Here is a 21,799-nt window from a genome sequence, read left to right as displayed (position 1 = left end):
TGCCAGCCTCCAGTTCATCATTCTCAGGATCCAGGTGGTAGAGTTCAGGCGGACGGACTCGGGAAACCAGAGGGAAGGTGCTGTCTTTACTTCTTCCTCGTGAATTACCTCCCCGTTCAGCCTGGAACAGAAAGAAATGGTTTTGAAAATGCTAACAAATGCTTCTCTTTGAAACTGGGTTTTAAACCTGGATGCTCCGGGTATGAACCTACCCTACACAGGGTTGTTCAGACCTCAATGTGCACGTGAACCAGCTGGGTGTCTTCTTAAAACGCAGGTTCTGACTCGGGAGGTCTGGGGTGTAGCTTGTGACTCCTCATTTCTAACAGTTCCGGTCATGCTGAGGCTGCTGGTCCTAGGAAATGCTTCTAGTTTAACAGATGAGTTTTCGAGAAGGGTTTACAATTAAGCAGTAAGTGATACTGTAATGATTAATGACAGAGGTATTAAATGGTACCCTTGTTTGATATGTTAAGAATATCTATTATGGTATTTACTGCTTGTATATAATTATCTAAATACAAGGTTTTTTCCTTATTTTAGGAAACGTGTAACTGAAAACCACTCTGCTAAAAGCCATATCATCGAATACGAAAATCTAACATCTTAATTCTTTTTTTTCTTTTACAAAATAGTGTTGAAATAGCCCTGCAGCAAAATGAAATCATGAATACATTTGTGGACGACTGGAAAAGCCTGGCGGAAGAAGAAGGCACATTTGGGGACAAGACTGACACCCACCTGAAAGAATACCAGTCCTTCACGGACCTGCACAACCTGGCAGAGAAGATGATCACCTGCATCTGCTGGCATCCGGTTGTCTGCGGTGAGCGGGATCCAGCTGGGAGGCCACTCTGGGCTGACGCTGACAGAGTCAAACCACAGACAGGCTCACTTCCAATGAGACACCGTCCATTCCCGAGTGCAGGCACCTGCCTGCCAAGCACTTTCTGTGCCTTCTCCCATCACGTGTCCTCCCAGCTACCCCATGGGACCGCCCTGGGGTCTCTACAAGCAGGGGACCAAAGTTCAACTCGGGGAAATGACTGGCTCAGGTCGCCCAGCTGTTGCAATGCTGAATCTGGATTTGCCTGGGGCCTGACGACCACCAAGGCTAACTTCCTTCCTCTGATGCCCTGCGGCCCTGATTACTGGGCAAGATAGGAGACACGCCTCCTTCCAAGCACTCAGTACCCAAGGGAGGCAGGGACGTCTGAGGGCAGAACCAGGGACAGAGCCACCCGTGCCCTGTACCTCCTTCCCTCCCCGACACTGTCCTCCTCACCCAAAAAACACAAACAAACAAAACCCGTCTTCTTCTGACTAAATCATCAAAATGCACTGTTTATTTATACTAATAGTAATCTCAATTTGGACCAGCCACAGTTCAAGTGCTAAATAAGTGACAAGCGGCTATTGGCAACCCTGGTATTAGACAGTAGGGATCCAAGAAAACTCCCATAGAATATTTTCACACAGGTTTGATTGAAATGGAAATGAGCACTGACTATAGAGAAAAGCAAGGCCTGGAGTTCCCAACGTGGTGCAGCTGAAACGAATCTGAGGTTGTGGGTTTGATCCCTGGCCTCGCTCAGTGGGTTAAGGATTCAGAGTTGCCCTGAGCTGTGGTGTAGGCCGGCAGCTGTAGGTCTGATTTGACCCCTAGCTTGGGAACCTCCATATGCCATGAGTGTGGCCCTAAAAAGCAAAACAAACAAACAAACAAACAAAAACAAAAACAAACAAACAAAAAAGGCAAGACCTAAAACCACTTCTCTACGCCCAGTTGCTACAGACTTTAATTCCTGGCTGTGTTTCAATCAGGGCTAATAGCTGTGTCGGTGGCTGTTCGACTCTCCTTTGAAGAAAGAGTCCACTTTTCTGGTAAATTATTGCTGCAGCCATCGCTGATTCTTTTCTGGAGTTTCTCCGATCCCATACATCCTCAGGTAATTCAGCAGAGTCATCCACGTGGTCTAAAAATTTCAAACACTTCTTTCGTGTATCTTTAGCAGTTTTAATCAACAAATGCTTTACAACCACATGATGTTGTAAACCCTCATAAAGTTAGGCTTTCTTCAGTTTCGAATTTGTCATCATTCTGTTTGAGCAAAACTCAAGTTTACACTTGGTTTATTGGAAAGGTTTATTGGAACAAACCAACATGTTATTTCAAAAAATACTGTGAGAGGCATGTTCGATTGATCTTAAGGAGAAACCCTTTTATGAGCTTTATGAGATTTTAGTGTCACCTGATTTTCCTCAGTTCCCAGGATCATGGTAGGAGATGGTGGCAGGTAAAGATGACTGTATGAGAGACAGTGGGGAGGGAGGGGACAGTGGCTCTAGAGAGCACACGGCCCACCTGCGGGGACAGCCCCGCTTCGGCTCTTGCCAGGTGGTCCCACTCATCAAGTTTTGTGTGACATCTCCCAATTTTTATTTATTTTTTGCTTTTAGCTTTTTAATTTTAATTAAAAATTCAGAAACAATGTTAATCAAATAGGTTTCTAATTGATGGTTAAATACTTAGGGACATCGAGTGTCTAAATTCATAAGTTTTCCTTTACTGGTTGTGCAAACAGTGTAAACATGTATGAGCAGCTGATGGTGAGAGAAGGTCAAGCGCCAGATGAAGGTCAAGGATGAAGACAGGGCTTTAAACAGGATGCGCTTGGCTATGGCCCCCCCCACACACTAAGGAGTTAATCCTCAACTGGGTGATGGGCTGCATTTCCTGACCCCCTGGCTGGCCCCCATGAGGGTTAGCTTTCCCACCCCAGCAAAGGCCCTCAGGACACAGTTCACCCTGGGGGCTGGGAACTCACCCTGAGACCTTTAGGCGCTGACACGCTGGGCCAGCCTGGCCCTGGTCCCTGCGGCGGTGTCAACACTGAGCACAGCAACAGCTGTAGAAGGTGGCCTCGGGCCTTGCAGAAGGTTACAGAACGGGGGTCTGCAGAGCGGGTCTGAAGCTGCAGGAAACAGACACCAGGATGCACACCTTTGGGACACGGCTGCAGTAGAGCCAGCACTCTGAGCAGCTGCTCCCCCTCGCAAGTCATCCGCTTGGTTCAACCCTGGATACTTGGGGTTTGTTGTCCTGCGGGTGACTGAGCCCCTAGGGGCGGGTATTGCAGGTGAAGCCAGGGCAGTGCTGCCCCTCCCTCAGCATCCACTTGCGCAGCCCGGGCAGAAGCACAGCATCGCTGTGGACGGCCAAGCTCTCCAGGCAGCTCCAGCGGCTGCCCGCCAACATCTCCCAATTTTTAAATAGCCCAATGAAAACCAAACCAAAACGCACAGCAGCCCAATTAAATAAGGCTGCATGCTGGGTTTGCCTCCGTGTTCAGTTTCCGGTGTGTGCTCCAGATGGCTTCTGCTTAGGGGAGGGTGCTTTGCAATGTTAGATTACCTTTTTTCAACGTACTTGAATATAACGATATTTTGCTTCTATAAGGCATTCTATAACTAGGGCTTTCCCTAATAAACTCTAGCTTCGCCTTAGTCCTTCCCTAATCCATCGGAATGAAGGCAGTTTTACTGTTAGAGAGTCTAGATGCTTTAATTATTACAGATACAGAGATCAAAATGGCAGCTCAATCGTCCTTCCTCGTCAGCTACTTATCACAAGAAAGGTGGCCTTTCTCTGGCTGCGGTTTTCCTACCTCCTCTGCAGTGTGGAAGGCTCCCCACTGCCGGCCATGGGAGCATGGCCCAACTTCCAGACAAATAGGAAGCAGGAAGAAAAACTCGCCTTTCCTCTGTTCTGAAGAATAGCTTTTAAAAGACTTGCAAATAATTTGCTAAAGAAATAATGCAAATGATTAATTTTGTCTTTGTTCTAATCAAAACTATAGGAAAGTATTAAAGGTTGTATTTTCAAAAACAGGTTTCTCCATAAAGAACCAACTAAACCAAGATAATCCGCCGCAATTCCAATTCGAACTCTTTAGCTCGGTGGTGGAAAACCCACGGCCTCTGGAGCCTGTGTTTTTGGCCGTTATCTTTATGGAAGAGCGGTCACCATGCAACCATGCAAGTGTGTAGCACAGTGCCAGCACAGCAGGGCAGGTGTTCACTGTGGTTACTACACCTATTTGCTCACAAATAAGTGTGTTCCTTTCAGGGCTTCCCCCCCCGCCCTCCAGGCACTTGATTTTGTTTACCTCTGGGTTCTGTGTTGTTTTAAAATTTGAAATACCCCTGGCAGTGTTGCCAGTGATAATATTGTTCAACATGTTTTAATTTTGAGCGCTCTCTCTGTGCCAGGCCCTGTATACAGCAGGGAATAGATAATACAACATCCTGGCCTCCCAGACATAGAGGTTGCTGTCTGCTTACCGGAAGCACTCTCATAGTTTTTATTTATAACACATGATGATACGCTCCAACAATGACCAGTGGAGGGTAGGGGTGGGGAGACGGGCCTCGAGGACCTACCTGCTCTGGGTCAACATCCAGGATAAAACTCGGTGACAGCAGCTTCCAATCCAGAGGTAGAATTCTAGGAATGGACTCCAGGTGCATGGTTCTTATAGATTTGACTTTTGACTGTCTTCATATTATTTTCTGCCCATGAGCCTAATAGTTTCTCTCACGGTCTCTTGAACTTGGTGGGGGTTTCCCCTTAGCTAATGCTGGAGAGCCCGGATGACATCTTCTGCTTCAAGTTCTGTCCGAGTGACCCTAATATCATTGCTGGAGGCTGCATGAATGGGCAGGTACACGTGAGCTTTTTCAACTCTTTATTAGACGATATTCTGTAACAATATTGGTCGGTAGTTTTTTGAACTTAAGCGTTCAGTTCAGCAGGGGAAACACATGTCAGCATGTCTGCCACTGTATCTGGGCTCGCGAGGTCCGCAGGAAACCCTGCTGTGATAACGGGGACAAAACCTGGTGTCGCTGGGTTAGAACCACATATTACAAGCCCGCACAGAAGAACAAACCCAAAAGCATGAATGCCTTTTGGTCAAGAGGCCTCTTCTGAAATTTCCCCAGGGGTACAGGAGTCAGGGAATGATCCAGACTTTAAACAGAATTCTCTGGAAAACAGCCTGTATCACCGAATTTATGTTTGTATACCTCAATGTCCCGTTTGCTCTTTTTCTTTTTCTCCTTAAGTTGTCTAATTTATATGAAGTTTAGATTCTATCTTCCAATTGCCTGTCTCTCCAAAAAAGCAAAATAGAGATCTTACAGCTATTTTGTGACCGAAGTTTAAGTCCACTGTGATAGCCGTTGAGTCTGACCACTGCAGGGGTGCCTTATCTTTTGTGTGTGACTGGGAAGCGCCCTGTGGTGGACTGTGAACATCTGCATCATCCATCCCCTCATCCAGAACAAAACATCTAAGAAACCTAATTTTTTTCCTTTTTGGCCGCACCTGAGACGAATGGAAGTTCCCAGGGCCAGGGATCGAATTGGAGCCATGGCTGTGACATGGTCACATCCTGAACCCACTGCGCCCTCAATGGGAACTCCTAAGAAAATCAATTTTTTCTTTGGTTTTGTTCAGTAGTAACTGGCGATCATAAGGATGACCTGGAGCTCCTCCTCCAAAAGCCCTGCAGACCCTGAAATGCCCTTTTTACTTATTGCGAAGTTTGCTTTAGAATACTTTGTAAAAGTAAATGATAAAAATCAAATCATTCATAGTTCTATCATCCTGACGTTCTGTTAAGGTCTTAGTATTCTAATTTAGTGTCACATGGGATACTTTATTCTGATTTTTCAAAAATGACCATCCATGTATATGCAAATTCAAAATTGGCCATAATATTCATTTGAATAGAAATCATAGCTTCCTAGCCTTTTGGACAATTTCGGGTGTTTGCACGTAATTCTGGAGAACAGACTGCTTTCTCCTGGGTCTAAGACAGCTGTCCCCAGAACAAGCACATTCCCCGAACAGAGGAAGAACTCTCCCTGGAGCAGAGAGAATTGCATGATGTCTACATTGGCTTTTAAAAGAAACGGCTAGAATTTACTTACACAAGCACAACACCCAAAGTGCTTAAACTCTTTTATGAAGAAGAAAACATTTCTTATACTCACTTTAAAAGTTGCCGTCTTATACACGGGCTAAATTTGATTATCCTCCCAAGGCGATTGATTTATCAGAGTGCATACAATTCCAATAGGGGTTTTTTTAAATGTTCAATATCCAATTCGCTACTTCCTGAAAATAGATTGCAATGACATTTATTTCTGTTCCAGATTGTCATGTGGGATATTACCGCACACGCAGATCGAATAGAAAACATCAAGGCAGGTGGTAACAGAAGTAAGAAAGTCACACTCAAGGTTAGCTTTTCCTCACTTCTCACTTGCAAGTTTTTTCCATTCAGGAGTTTATCAAAAAAGTACATAACAGGATTGGAGTTCCGGTCACGATTCAGAGGTAACAAATCTGACTAGCATCCGCGAGAACGCAGGTTCGATCCTTGGCCTCACTCAGTGGGTTAAGGATCTGGCGTTGCGGTGAGCTATGGCGTAGGTTGCAGACTCCACTTGGATCCTGTGTTGCTGTGCCTGTGGCATAGGTCGGCAGCTATAGTTCCAATTCCACCCTTAGCCTGGGAACCTCCATATATCACGGGTGTAGCTCTAATAAGACCAAAAAAAAAAAAAAAAAGGCACATGACAGGGTTGCCGAGATAAAAAAAGGCACATGACAGGGTTCTAAGCCTTCACATCCTCCTTCAAAAATGGGATCTCACTGGTTCCTTAGAGAATGGGTCAATCATTGTTGTTAAAAGTTCATAGACAAAATCTTAGGCCAAATTGAAGGGGAGAGAGGTTAATCTTATTACTAGACTCTGGGATACATAGAAACCCTAATTTATGTTTTTCCTTGAGCTGGTACTTCTCTAAGTCATTGATTTTAGTTGGAATGATAAGTCAAGTATGAGTTCATTCATCAGCTCTCCGAATTTAGCCCATAACTTTCTTTTCCCATTTTACAGCCTATGTTTCTCCTTGAACCAGACAGCAACAAAGAGGCGATGTATATCAGGCAGTGTGCCGTCTCCTCGATAGAAAACGGCCATAGGAAAGTAATTACAGATATTCACTGGCTGCCTGACACATTTGAGGTGAGTCTTGGTGCCTTCATACTTTTCTCCAGCTGGCTTGTAAGTTTTCAGAAGATTTTAATTGAAGAAATTGTCTCAAGTCAACAGTTCATTTGCATTTAAGTTGTGATATAACCAGGAACTAGACATCACACAGTTGTGTCACTGGTTGCCCAGCCAATATCTGACGTGGGGATGAGAAGAAGACCAGTGTTTCAACTTTGATGCTTTATAAACCACTAAAAAGTGTAGGTAGTGTTAACACTGGTAGAATGGTGGAGAGGAGAGGGTTGTAGAAACAGAGTGCAGATATTTTACACTCTTAGCCTTCATGGGTGTAACATCTGTGATTTCAGCTACTCAGAGCAGGCGACCCTGAAGATCTGTGACAGTAGAAACGTGTCACTTTGCAGGCAGTCTTGAATTGTGTGCATCGTGAAAACTACCTGTGCAGTGACTGAGTCAGCTGACTGCCCAGCATCTGCGCTGCAGGTCAGCTTTGTGGTTCTGTTCTTGACCCACAAAGGTTGTGATTTTGAAAACCAGTAAGCTTCCCAGATATTTCCGTCAAGGAGCTAAGAGTCTCCTATGTATTGAAACATTAAAAGGTGAGGCTATCAAAAACTATTCTGAAAATTTAGAGTAATGAAAGGGGACTAGCCCTTCAAGGTATTCAAATGGTTATGCAAAAACAGTTACTCTTCAGAGTTGTAATGGACCAAGATAAACAGCTCAAACAGAGTGTCCGCTAAAGTTTAACGTGTAATAATGGAGGTTGCAACACAAGGAAAGAGTTGATATAAAACTCATTTCAGTTCACACCAGACGCACAAATTAATCCAGGTGATTATAATTTAAATAAAAATAACAAATCACAGGACAAATACAGCAACTCAGAATAGAATATCATATTTCTGGATCTGATAGTTTTCTAAGGTAATGTTGAAAGAAATTCAAAACATACCTGTAAATTTCTAAATTAAAAATAAACAGCAAATAGCAAAATGAAGAAAACTATCTGCCCCAAATATAGTAAATACAGGTTTTCCAGTAAATAAGGACTGGGAACTCCCATATGCCACAGGTGCAGGACCTTAAAAAAAACAAAAACAAAAACAAAAAGTAATTACTGTTCTAGATACACAGAACTTACTTCTAGCATTTTTAAAAAATAGATTAACAGATTGGGTTCCGTCTTTGAAAATCGGAGTGGAATATCCTGTCAACTTGTCACTTGCTCGGCAGATTGGTATGTCTTATTTTAATCATTATCTAGTGTTTTTATACAACGTGTTCTTTTTTAGATGCTTCTGAAGTCATTGTCCTCTCCTGTTCCTTAAGTAAGTTTTATTGTGGAAATTAAACTTAGTATAACCAAAGGACAGATAGTAGATTGTTGCTGGATAAAAAAACAATCTTTTTATAGGTACAGATGTGCTGCAAAAAGAATTAACTCAGTTTCGTTAGTAATGTCGCATAGCATGTCAGTAGTTATTCTGCTTCTTCACATTCACGTGCCGTTGGAACGCGGCCTCTGTTCGCCCAGTACCAAATAGAAACAGAGTTTCGGGTGAAATAGAAAAGAACGGCTCTATTGCTTTGCCAGGCAAAGGGGCCACAGCAGGTTAGTGCCCTCAAAACGGTGTGTCCTGCCCTGGAGAGGGTAGTGAGGAGTCCTGTTTGAGTTACCATCAACCTATCCAAAGACTCTAACTTACACATCCAGATTCTTTAGTCATGTTTTACATTTATTAATCGGGTTACTCATAACCTCAGTGACTGAAATATGGAGCTAATATGGTATATTCTTTGCTGTTCTTACTATGTTTTCACTTAATTATGACAAAGACATTATAAACCCAGCAGTTCTATTCCTATATATGTGTGTGTCCAAGAGAAAGGAAAACCTATATCCACCTGTTCAAAGCAGCATTGTTCCTAATAACAGCCACAAAGCAGAATAACCCAAATTTATGTCCTCGTCGCTCAGCCCGTCACATGAAGAATGGGTAAAGAAAGCGCCCTATATTCCATTCAATGGACTGTTAGGTGCCAATGGAAGAATGAGGTACTGCTGTAGCTTATCATAGAAATGAACTTTGAAAACAAGCTAAAGGAAAGAAGCCAGTCGTGAAAGACCACTTAGTATATGAGTCCATTTATTTGAAATGTCCAGGACAGACAAATCTATCGAGACAGGAAGCAGAGTTGAGGTTGCCCAGGGCTGACGGGAGAGACTGAGGGGAGTGAGTCTCCACGGGGGAGAAAAATCTTCTAGGATTGAGTGTGGTGATGACTTGCACAACTCAGTGAATAGTAAAAACCACTGAACTGTGTACTTTAAGTGGGTGAATTTTGTGGTGTGTGAGTTATATTTCAATAAAGCTGTTAGGTTTTAAAAACGTGTCAATCTCCAAACTCAATTCTCATGTATAATAATATTAGCCTCCATACTAGTGAAGCTGGTAAACACCCCTATAAACTGTATAATTCCCTAAAATGTAAAATGTGAAACAGTCCTGTTTCATTTTTAAAAAGTCCTAGTTTCAGAGAAATTAGATATAGCCACAATCACGTGGCTAAGGCGTAGTGGCAAGAATGGTAGTCCCAACTTCTTCTTTGTACTTAATAAAAACAAACTGTAAACTTTTTTAAAGCACAATATGCTTTTGGGATATCAGACCACAGAAAGCTTTAAGCTCCCAACCACCAGCAGAGAAAAAGAAAGAAGAAAGTATTGAAATTCCCTTTGACCTGCCATCCACTTTTCTGCATCTAGATCTCTCCTGGAAGCCTCTCTCTAAGGCAAGTGCCATGGGTTTTAGTCCATTTTATCTGCTTATATACACGATGTAGTTTATATGCATAGATACACACACACACACACACACACACACACACACACACACAGCAGAGCAGGCCAAATTAACACACGACATTACAGTCCATGTGTTCCTTCAACCAATAAATTATCTCATTGAGAGTTATTATAACGCTTGCCGAGGTCAAGCCACAAATCGCAATTATTGGGAAGTCAAGATAGGTATTTGTTCGGGTACAAGCAGGCTACAACTTCTCAGGATTTGTGTGATAATTATTCAATTGCATAGCAGCTGCTTCAAACTGGTAGGATCTCCTGGAAAAGCTAATTTTACCGCTATTGTGGCCAAAATTCTGAGTTTTGCATATCAGTAGTAGAAATGTATTGTAACGCCTACGCGCACATAAAACTGAAAGTAATTGAAGGAGAAACTATTTGTAGTTATTGTCAATGGCAGAGCATGAAGAGACATTTTAATTTAAGAAAGATAACGGCTGTGGGTGGGATGTGTGTGAAAAAGCAGGCATGAACTTCTGACACTGATGGCTCTCAGTCTTCAGAAGGTCTAATTCTAATTCTAAACTTAGTATTTTTCTTTTCCTTTGATGTACAAGTATCACTAGAACGACATTATCATGTATTCGCTCCCAGGGAAAAAGGGGGCACGTAGGGTGAGAATAATTCTGAAATAACTGGGATTAGAAATTAGAAAGAGAGGACTAGAAAGTTCCTGGAATAAGATTTACTGGGCTGTGGATGGTTTAAAAAGAAGCCAGCCAACCAAACGTCACCTGCGAATAACCGCATGGCATGTGGACCAACATCCTGATGGAGAAGAGGAGGAGGGAGCCGTGAGGGGGACGTGGCAGGTGTGCCGGTTTCCCACCCCCGGGTCCGGAGCTCAGGAGCGCCCCGCCCCGCAGGGGACCCGGCAGGCAGTCCTGGGGGCGCCTCTGACGAAAAGGTTTCAGGAACATGGGAAGACGCCATTATTTTATGTTATTACCAACAATGATGTACCATGGAATAGAAAACAACATTTTCAGAAATTAAACAACACATGAGACTTTGGGATTTAGAAATGAGCCCTCCCAGACAGGCTCCCCTCAGTAGCCAGGTTTTAGAAACTGTGGGTTAGGTGCTTTCTGCGAGGGGGGAAAGCAACCACAATCTGCAGGAGAATGGAGAGGGGAACAGGAGCAGGAAGCAGGACCCAGAGGTCTGGGGGCAGAAGGGAAAAGCAAGAGGGAGTCACCTATGATGAGGGGGGATGTGTGAAAATAATCTTTCTTGTATGTTTCCCCAAAGATAAGGCTGTCTAAAGGTGAAACAACTTTAGACCACTGCCCAACCAAGTTAAGCCTGGGGGAGGACAATCTCCTTTACAAAGCACAAGGTAACTGCCTTTGCTTATTAAAAATGCATTTACGGAGTTTGCTGGTGGCTCAGTGGGTTAAGGATTTGGCATCGACGCTGCTGTGCTGGTTTGATTCCTGGCTCAATAACTTCCCCATGCTCTGAGGGCAGTCCAAAAAAAGGCATTTAATAAAGTTTGAGTTTAGTGGTTCCTTATGTCTAAGGTGAGTACTTTCTGGGATAGTCTAATTTGTAAATAATAATAATAGTATGGAAAAGCGATTCCTCCGATACAGAATTTTATAGTGACTGTAGAGCTATAGCCAGCATATCAAAACTGCCTTTACACAAAAAGATTGGACAGAATTCAGTTCAGTGTCACAGGCAGTTATTGAGCATATTCATGTATTTTTGAAAACTCGTTACACTAAACCAATTGAACGAGGCTCACTTAATGAATATGTCTTGTGCTCAAAGACTAATTCTACAGAATGGGATGCATCTCAGGTCTAGCAAAATAAGTGATGACGTGCTCAGAGTCAAATTATCATTCTTAGAATAAAACGGAAGAATTAATATTTATACAGCACCATGATAAAACTGAGTAAAGAAAGAATAATTGACTTATAAATAGATCTTAAGCCACATGCCCTTGGGCAGGAGCCGAAAGCTGTGGGTGTAAGCTGTCAAGACTGTTAAAACAAAGGTGTGGGTCACTAGCCCACCTGGCAGGCAATGCACAGTGGAAACGTACAAGGGTCAGGAGCAACAGAAGTATTTTCTGAGTCTTTGCCATATCGAAAGGATCTACATTTATAAATTGTTCAACGTGCAGTTAAATAATAGGACATTAAGAAAAACATATTATATAACTAATACCCAGCTTGGGCAAAATTCAGTTTGAAGCTGTGTGGTTCAAAGATGTAACCCAAGACCTCATGCTAAAAAAAAAAAAAAAAAAAGAAAAAAAAAAGGAATCATTAAACCTTTACAGACATTTTCAAAGCAGTATTAAAACATTTCATGTGTTTTATGTACTCGGGCCTCCTTCATCCCAGAAAGTAGGAGAATTCCCTTCTCCTACTTCTCCACTTCATATTCAGTTATTGGCTACACATTTGGAATTTCAGCCATGGGTTTCAACTAAAAAATGGACATTTTAGAATGATTAAATTAGCATGAATCACACCAACTGCTTGTGAGGATGTGGAAAATCGGGAACTCTCAGACACTTCTGGGGGAATACAAAGTGGTACAGACACTTTGGAAGACCCCTGGCAGTTTCTTTAGACGCTAAACCTGCCATATGGTCATTTAACTGTTCTAAAATGTGTGTACTGATATCCTATTTGCATTTAGCTGGTGGCTAGAGATGCTGGGCACATTTTCATGTTTGTTTGCCGCTTGTCTATCTTCCTTGGTGAGTTGTCCAAATCTTCTGTCCATTTTTCAGTTGCATTATTTTCTCATAATTGAGTCTTGAGCGTTCTTAACATAATCTGTGTACTAGTCCTTTATTAAACATGATTTGCGAACATTTTCTCCCATATGTGATGTGCACCTTATTAAATTGTTGTTATTCTCTTAACATGTCCTTTAAAAAGCAGAAGTTTTTAATTTTAAGACAGCTCAGTATATCAATTTGTTCTTTGGCGAATCATAATTTTGGTGTCGAATTTAAGAAATCTTTGCCTAATCCGAGATTAGGTTATTTTTTTCTAAGGGTTTTATAGTTTTATAATTAAGTCTATATATTTTTAAGTTGATATGCACAAGTTCTGGATCAGGGTTCCTCTGTGTCTGGTGTGGCAACACCATTTGTTTAAAACACTCTTCTTCCTCCAGTGGATAGCTTTTGCACCTTTGTCAAAAATCATTTTTCCGTATGTGTGTGAGTCTGTTTCTGAACTCTGTGCTCTGCTCCATTGACTGATGCGTCTATTTCCACACCACACCACCTGTCTTGATTACTACTACTTTATAATTAGTCTTGAAATTAGCACTAATCATTCAACTTTTTTCTTTTTCAAAATAGTTTTTGACCATTCTAGGTTTTTTTGCTTTTTCATGTGAATTTTATAATGTTTATTCTATATAGAAGCCTGCTGTGACTTTGGTTAGAATCATGTTGAATCTGTAAATCAATATTATAAGAATCAGCATCTTCAATATTGAATCTTTGAGCTCATAAGGATGGTATATCTTCCCATTTATTTTCTTCATCAATTTCTCAGTGATGTTTGGTATTTTTCAGTGTCAAGTCTTTCACCTCTTTTAACTGATTTCTCTCTAAGTCTGTCATATTTTTAGATGCTCTTGTAAATGGTACTTTAAAACTTTTAATTTTTGTTTGCTCTGGCCAGAACCTCCAGAATCACAAAAAAAAAGCAGTGAGAGGAGACATCCTTCATTTTTTCCACTTCTTATGAAGAAAACACTCAGTCTGTCACCCTTAAGTGTTATGTTAGCTGTAGGGTTTTTGCAGAACCCTTTATCAGCTTGAAGAATGTCCCTTTTATATGTAAATTCATGTTAGGTTTTTGTCAAAAGCTTTTTCTGCGTATTTTGAGATGATCATATATTTTTCTTTTTAAGCTTAATAACATGGTGAATTATTTTAGTTATTGAATGTTAAACTAGCCTTGTGTTCTGGAATAATAAATCCCACTTGGTTGTGATATGATCCTTTTACTATAATGTTGGATTCAATTTGCTAAAATTTTGTTAAGAATTTTTGCAGCTATGTTTATGAGTATTAGTATTAGTCAGTTTTTCTTTTTTTTTTTTTTTTTGGTCTTTTTGCTATTTCTTTGGGCTGCTCCCGTGGCATATGGAGGTTCCCAGGCTAGGGGTCGAATTGGAGCTGTAGCCCCTGGCCTACGCCAGAGCCACAGCAACGCAGGATCCGAGCCGTGTCTGCAACCGACACAACAGCTCACGGCAACACCGGATCATTAACCCACTGAGCAAGGCCAGGGACCGAACCCGCAACCTCATCGTTCCTAGTCGGATTCGTTAACCACTGCGCCACGACGGGAACTCCCCAGTTTTTCTTTCTTATGATGTCTTTGGTTTTGGTATTTCTGGCCTCATATAGAATGAATTGTATTTACTTTCTTAATATTTTAGTATTGTTTTTTTCCCACTTTCTGGAAGATTTTATCTAGAATGGGCATTATTTCTTCATTAAATGTTTGGTAGAAGGGAGTTCCTCTAGTGGCTCAGCAATTAACAAACCTGACTAGCATCCATGAGGACTCAGGTTGGATCCCTGGCCTTGCTCAGTGGGTTAAGGATCCAGCGTTGCCCTGAGCTGTGGTGTAGGTCCCAGACGTGGCTCAGATCCTGTGTTGCTGTGGCTGTGGCTGTGGTGTAGGCCAGTGGCTACAGCTCTGATTGGACCCCTATCGTGGGAACCTCCATATGCCACAGGTGCAGCCCTAATAAGACAAAAAAAATATGTTTGGTAGAATTCACCGATTAAGCCACCTGGGCCTGGAGTTTTCTGTCTCTCTGTATTATTTTCCTGTTTTCTATTTCATTGATTTCTGCTCTCATCTTTATTTTTTCCTTTCTTCTATTTACTTTGGATTCACTTTGCTCTTCCCAGCTTTTTTAAGCTGACAGCTGAGTCACTGACTAGAAGGCTTCCTCTCTTCTAGTAAGGGTATCTGGTGAGGTAGTCTTCCCCCTAAGTATAGCGGTGGCAGCGTGTCACCCTTCTGCAATATCGTGTTGTCGTTTTTATTCAGTTCATGCGTTTTCTTATTTTGCCCAAAATTTGTTTAGAAGTATGTTTTTTAGTTTATAAATTGTCGGAGACTTTCCAGAGATCTTTCAATTAGATATATCAAATTTAATCCCGCTGTAATCAGGGAGCACACTTCATATGACTTTCATGACCATACATGGTCTACCTCGAGAAATGCTCCAAGTTCATTTTTAAAGAATGTGTATCTTCTGTGATTGGATAGAATGGTCCATAAATGTCTAGCAGATCATTTTGGCTGAGAGTAATTTTACAGTTTTCTATATTGTTCCAGATTTTCCATCTCTTTGTTCTACCAGTTGCTGAGAGAGTGGCATTGAAATCTCTGGCTGTAACTGTGGCTTTGCAGTTCTGTCATTTTCGCTTCATGTGTTTTGAAGAATTGGTAATACCCTTTACTTTGAAATCTACTTTTCTAACATTACTATAGCCATCCAGCTTTCCTTTGGTTAACAACATTAGCGTGGTAATAAGCGCCTTTTAAAATCCTTTTACCTTTAACCTATTTCTGTCATATTCGATGTGCGTTTCTTATGGGTCTTACTTTTTCTCGTCCAATTCGATCACCTCTTAACTGGACACTTAGAACTTTTGCATTTAACACGATTATCGATGTGGTTAGGTTTACGACTGTCATTTTTTCTCCCATCTCTTAGGGATCAGTGTTCTTTGTGATCTTATGTCCAGTGCCTTGAAAACTATTATTATTTCATATATTTTGCCTATTTTTTTGGTTGTTTAAAGTGAGAAAGCTTAAGCCCAGTCCCAATTGCTCCTCCTTGGTCCAAAGCAGAGGTCTCTCTAAAGCCTGCTTTTTAAAACATTAATTAGGAGATATGACTACTACTTTTTCTGAAAAACAAATGAATCTAAACTTTAATGTTCTTCAAGTGAGTGCAATTTCTGTTGACCCTTCATTTCCTTGCAATTAGACTCCTAGCCCAACTCTTTCTGAAGACTGAATATGTTATCATTTCAGGAGACAGAGGCCCTTGTTTCCCTTAAAGAACATTACATTTCATTTTAGTGTAGGCACAGCTAACACGAGGGAATAGGCACATAAAGCTCATGCGGTCAGAAGCATTATTTATTTCCATGCTGTTGTCTCCTTATCTGTGTCTATTTAAAACGTTTATTAAATTCCTGCAAAATGCCAGGATAAATCTGTGCACAGACAAGTCCTGCTTTCATGGAACTTACATTCTGGTGGGATAAACACTAAAATAAGTAGCAAATATACGTATCTGTATCCATTTAAGGAAGGGCCTATATAAAACGACACTGGAAGTGTGCCCAATTGTGCTCAGACACGAATGCTCTCCATCAAATGAATGTTCTCTTTCCAGACAAAGTCATGTTTGTGGATGTGGAGAAAGACATACTTGCCCAAATCAGTTCAGAACAGGCACAGACACAAGTTTTTAGATTCTCATTTGAGACCGTAGTTGGCCATGTCCCCTCATGTGGGTTCAGAAGTTGATGTGCTGACAATACCCCAAGTTGGGGAAAGACTTACCTTTCACTTGGTGAGCCCATGTGTCGGGTTAACACGTGCCTTTTTACCTCTAAAGGCGTTACTGTGGCCGTGTCCTGCTTCCTGGGTGACTGGCCCGTTTGGGGAGTTTATTTGAGGTCTAACTATATCTGGGGTCTCTGTCGCACACAGTGCCGGCTATCCACCTACTCGCGTCGGATCTGGACCTGCGGATTAGAATACACCTGTGTGTGCTTCTTGCTCATGTTTAGCTTGTTATTACCATGGGTTCTCCGAATCCTGCGGCTCCATCCTTCTCGCGCGTGCGCTCCTGCGGTCTCCGTGCTTGGCACTGCGCTGCCATCTAGTGGCCACAGACCACTCCCTTTGCCCTGCCGTGTTGCATCCACAAAAGCCGGCGCCCTTCAAAGAAGTCACTTTAAGAAGTGCTGTGCTTATTCTGAGCTCTAAATGGCTCTGGAATTCCTCTTTAGGAATTGCTTTCACAGCCTCCGTTATACTTCTCAGCAACGTGTCACAGGACTTTAGGGTGTGGATTCTGGCTTCGGGTTTAAATCCCAAAACTACGATTTGTTACTTCCAGCAGATCAGGTTGCTTTACCTCCCTGTGCCTTTTCTTCCCCAGCCCTCACCTGTTTGAAAAGAGGTGAGGATAAGGGGAGTAAATGATACAGGTAACTACCTCTTGGACTGAGTGACCATCCCATGAGCTAATACCTGTGAAGCTCTAAGAACACACAGTAAGCTTTAGCTACTCTGTGTGAGACCTCAGGCAAGCCGCCTGAGCTCTCCGAGCCTCGTTCACTCCCCTCGCAGGAGGATTAATGCTTTGGCACCTCAGGAGTTATTGTGAGAACTGAGCGACACGATCTCGTGCACACAGCTTAGTGCCTGGCACTAAGCAATCAGCAAATGACAGCTGCTATTGTTATTACCATCCCTGCTGATGGAAAAGCCGTGACCTGTGAGGACGAGGCTGAATTAAATAAATATGCGAGGTGCCCCGTTCAGGTCTGAGTAAGTGCTGCTGCCAATGGCGTTTTTCTCTGGCCTCATCCTCTCCCGCCACTGCATTAAACATCAACTAAACCCCCTTCTTGGAGCCCCCACCTTGGCTTCTGTGACTTCCTTGAACCTTCTTCAGTCTCTCTCCTCTGCCCTCTTCCCTGGCTCCATATCACCTCACCGCCCTCTCATGGAGAATGTCCCTCGGCGCACACTCTCCCGCTGGTGACACAGTGGACGTGCAGACCTCTGTTGAGAATCCTGAAATCTCGCCTCCCGCCATCCCTTGCGACTGAAGCCGGCCTCGTCCCCACCGTCAGTGTGTTTGGAGCAGCACGCTGGTCACTGGAGTCCCCCACTCTCTCCTCAGGCCCACATGTCCGGTCTCCTACGCAGGCTAATTAAGTCTTGGTTTACAATGCAGCTCACATTTGTCTTTCCCTTTGCATTATCAGTGGAGACCCTTGGACCAGGCTCTTGGCTCCCCTTGTTAGACCAGAGGGATCTACCTTGCACCCCTTCAGGAAACATTTTTAAGCACATATTCACAGTGAACGTGTATTTCAAATTAAATACCTTTTACTCTACTAATATATTTATGTACATTATTTCGAAAAGAGAAAAACAGACACAAAAATGAGAGCGAAGATTTGAAATAAATATTTTAATGATGTTAATTTTATGTATTCCATGGATACGAAATGGCTTTTTGCTCTTGCTGAATGTATTGTGGATACTATCAGTAAGAGCAGTGTGCTGGAATGTGCCTGGTTATCTCTTGAAGTGTTGATGACACCTTGCAGCTCCGCTCTGTAAAGCTTCCAACCTTGGAAGGCTTTGGTTCCTGTTTTCCTGTCTTGCGCAGTATGAAAAGGACTGCTCAAAACATGTAGGTCCCAAACAGAGGAAGTGTCGGTTGACTGTGCCTCCTAAATCATGATGATTGTCTTTTACTTTTGTGTGGAATTGTCTTTTTGAAATGCTCCTATTTTCAGTACAGCTGATGTCTTCTTCCCCAGTGTTAGCTTTCATTTGGAAGTTCGCTGGTTGGTTTTCCCATGATGGAGGCAACCCACAGTGTGTCTTGTGCAGGTGTGGATTCTTCACAGTCTTTCCCAGAAGTTTAATATAACATTTAGCAAAAAAAGAGGGGTGGGAAAATGCCCAGGATACATCTTTAAGAGAATAGAAAAGCAGAATACAAAGCTAAAATACCTAACTAAAAAAACACATTGTTTGTATATATTCACAGAAGAGTAATGGAGGAAACTATACCAATATTTTAATAGTGGGCACCTCTGGGAGACATGATAATGAATTATTTTTGTTATTTTCTTCATGCTTTTCTCTCTTCTCCGAAGCTTTAATAAATAACACTTGGAGTTCCCACTGTGACACTGTGGGTTAAAGGATCTGACTGCAGAGGCTTAGGTCACTGTGGAAGCAGGGTTCAGTCCCGGGGTGGTGCAGTGGGTTAAAGAATCCCACATTGTCACAGCTATGGCATCGGTCGCAGCTATGGCTCAGATTCAAGCCCTGTCCTGGAAACTTCCATAAGCCATTGGTGCAACCATAAGAAAATAAATAAATAAATGACACATAGTTTTAGATCTCAATAAATAACATTTATTAATTTAGATCATAAAAGTCTAAAATAAATGTTTAATAACATGTAGTTTTAGATCTCAATAAATAACATTTATTAATTTAGATCATAAAAGCCTTTTGTTTTAAAACAAGATGCTTTTAAAAAGAAAGAAGCCCCAGATGACATTTGAATTTCACCCCCCAGATTAGCTGTCCTCTTGCTGTTTGCATGGATAGTTGTAATATACCACAGTCATAGATGCTGGTAAGGAATAAACCTGAACAAATCAGCAAATATTAAATTGTGTTCCATATGTTGCGCTTATAACAAGTAACATATTTCAGATGGATGTGTTTTTTAGAAGTTAAGAATTTTTGACGCTTAAAAGGCTAATCTTGAATTACTGGAAAATTGCTGTATGGTACCAACTGAATACAAATGACGTGACTTTATTATTAGGGAATAACAGGGTGTTATCAATTCAAGAGCAATATCAATGATCTCTCTTATTGAGAAGATCAAAGGAGCTATAAACCCGAGGATATATTTGTATCCAACTGACTGTAAATAATTCTGGAATGAAGTAAATGAGATGGAAGTTTTCAAAGTGTGCAGTGGAACCTTTCAGAGCTCCTGAAAAGTGGGCAGAGGGTTCGCCGCCTCCCACCCAGGAGACCCTTCGACCAGAGCAATGCAGCTCTGCTCTGTTTTACAGGCGGGGGCAGGGAGGTACATACAGCGTTTGGATTGAACAAAGCATCCTGCTGCTGAGCCAGGAGTCTAGAAATGCTTAGGCTTATGCCCCCACCGGGGCGGGGCTGGGGGGCAGATACGTGTGGCACAGGACGGAGGATGCAGACGAACTGTTTTAGATCTTTCTGTGTAACTGTGTGCTGCTTCTGTCCACATGCCTCAAAAAGACAAAATATTAGCCCAGAGCAAAGCAGTGAAGGCAGGAGAAATGAACCCATACCAGAATCTGGAAGGCGGGTTAGCCAATCATCTCAAGCCAATAGACGACTTCTGCACCAAGTTCTTTGTGGGGACAGAGGTGAGTCCGAATTATCTGCTTCTAAAATTAGCATTTTAAATGATGGGTTGAAATGCATGGGTATGACTTCTGCGTATGCTTGTCTCGTATGCTTACGGCATCTACACTGTCTTCATAGTTGGTGCGCTTTGCTCGCATTGGACATTTTTAACCTCCGTGTCTCCTGGATTCACATATGAGACGTTCCTGAACGAATGTGGAAGTCTATAAAATTACACCACTCTTTTTACTAATAGTTTATTGATCAACCTGCAAATAGTTATCAAACAGCTATACCACATGGAAGACACTATGCTGAGTGTTAGAGATTTACTGAGAAAATATTTTGTTTGTTAGGTCAGTACAATCTAGCAGGAAAGACGGAAAACTCACTCAGTTCAAAAGATAAATGACAACTGGATATAAAACACCATGGCTGTCATTTTCCAGCACCTGCCGTAAGAACAAAACCCTGCTCAGGTTGATGATTTCCTGTACGCCAGGGTCTGTGCCAGGAAGTCTCCAAATTACATTCCCTTTAACCCGAATAAAATCAAACCCTCTAAGACCGCTGTCATCGGGCCCATTTCACACGTGAAGAAAGGAGGCTGGGAGCTTTAAGTCCCGCCGGGCAGAGACTCTCTTTCCATTCCCGACTCTCTCTCTCGCCCGACAGGAAGGGCTTTTCTCCCAGACCATCCACCGAGGGCCGACCCCAAAGCTCAGCCTCACTGGCTGCAGTTCGCTTGCAGGCTTCCGTGCTGGGAGGGCGCTACTCAATTCCATCTGCTCTTGAGGGTGTACCCCCTGCGGCACAGCCCTGGGCCCGGGCCAGACGCGAACCAAGAGCAGAGTCCCTGTTTCAGGGGCTCACTGCCTAGCAAGGAGCAGACGTGCTGACAGTGTGAGCCACACCACACCTGTCGTGTCGAGAGGTTGCAGGGATGCGAAGCGGGAGGTTAGGGAAGGTGACCTGAGAGCTCGCAGGCGCTGTGGGCTGAGGAAGCCCCTGAAAGACCCCGGGACCGCGGGAGGACCAGCCTGAACAGTGCTCCGGAGTTTTGAGGGTCTGGGCCTCGTCTGGAGAGAGTGGCGGAGTTTGGTGTAAGAGGAAATGCTGGCTTGGGGCCTGTGCTAGGTCACGTGCACTGCAGTTGCTGAGCAACAGGGCACCACTAAATAGATGTTCTGTAACTTGGGCCGCGCACCAAAGTCTTCGTTAAGATTTTTAAAATATTATGAAAAATATAAATAAGCGTGAAGTTTACCATCTTCACCATGTTGAGTGCATCGTTCAGTGGCATTAGGTGCGTTCTTATCGCTGTGTAACCGTCACCACCGTCCATCTCAGGAACTATTTCATCATCCCAGACTGAACTTCTGTACCCGCTAAAGTAATGACTCCTCGTTGCTTCCTGCCCCCAGCAACTGGCAACCCCCGTTCTACTTCCTGTCCCCCCGAATGTGACTGTCCTGGGCAGCTTACGTCCGTGGACTCATGTAGTATTTTGCCCTGTGCACACCAGAGTTTTGTAAGTGGACAATGATAGCTTTAGAAAGAGCAATGGTCACAAAAGCTTAAAACAGAAATTAAAGGATGGCACCCTCCGCTGAAACTCCTCTTCGGGGCTTAGTGAAGCATGGAGACCCAGTCTC

General features: G+C 42.8%; 1 protein-coding gene across 12 annotated transcripts in view; it reads left to right on the top strand.

Moving 5' to 3' along the window:
- The window catches only part of DNAI3 (dynein axonemal intermediate chain 3), a 60,992-nt gene that overhangs the window by 22,209 nt on the left and 16,984 nt on the right, over positions 1–21,799 (top strand). For 5 of the 12 annotated variants that reach the window (XM_001928466.7, XM_085021309.1, XM_085021303.1 and 2 more), the window contains exons 9-17: positions 636–826; positions 1,825–1,949; positions 4,635–4,724; positions 6,223–6,309; positions 6,972–7,100; positions 8,255–8,328; positions 9,737–9,884; positions 11,209–11,296; positions 20,034–20,164. In XM_001928466.7, the coding sequence (XP_001928501.2) occupies positions 636–826; positions 1,825–1,949; positions 4,635–4,724; positions 6,223–6,309; positions 6,972–7,100; positions 8,255–8,328; positions 9,737–9,884; positions 11,209–11,296; positions 20,034–20,164 (1,063 nt within the window). Of the gene's footprint in view, positions 1–635; positions 827–1,824; positions 1,950–4,634; positions 4,725–6,222; positions 6,310–6,971; positions 7,101–8,254; positions 8,329–8,383; positions 8,420–9,736; positions 9,885–11,208; positions 11,297–20,033; positions 20,165–21,799 lie in introns of all 12 variants that reach the window. The other 7 variants (XR_014843156.1, XR_014843157.1, XM_021090350.2 and 4 more) reach the window with 5 other exon arrangements.

Source organism: Sus scrofa, chromosome 4 (genome assembly GCF_054392235.1).
Source record: "Sus scrofa isolate SSC_HxYL_T2T_F1_AM1 chromosome 4, Sscrofa_HxYL_maternal_Yorkshire_Landrace_v2.0, whole genome shotgun sequence".
In the NCBI taxonomy this organism is placed as follows: Eukaryota; Metazoa; Chordata; class Mammalia; order Artiodactyla; family Suidae; genus Sus; species Sus scrofa.
The sequence above is the reverse complement of the archived record's forward strand: the minus strand, read 5'-3'. Positions and strand labels throughout refer to the sequence as shown.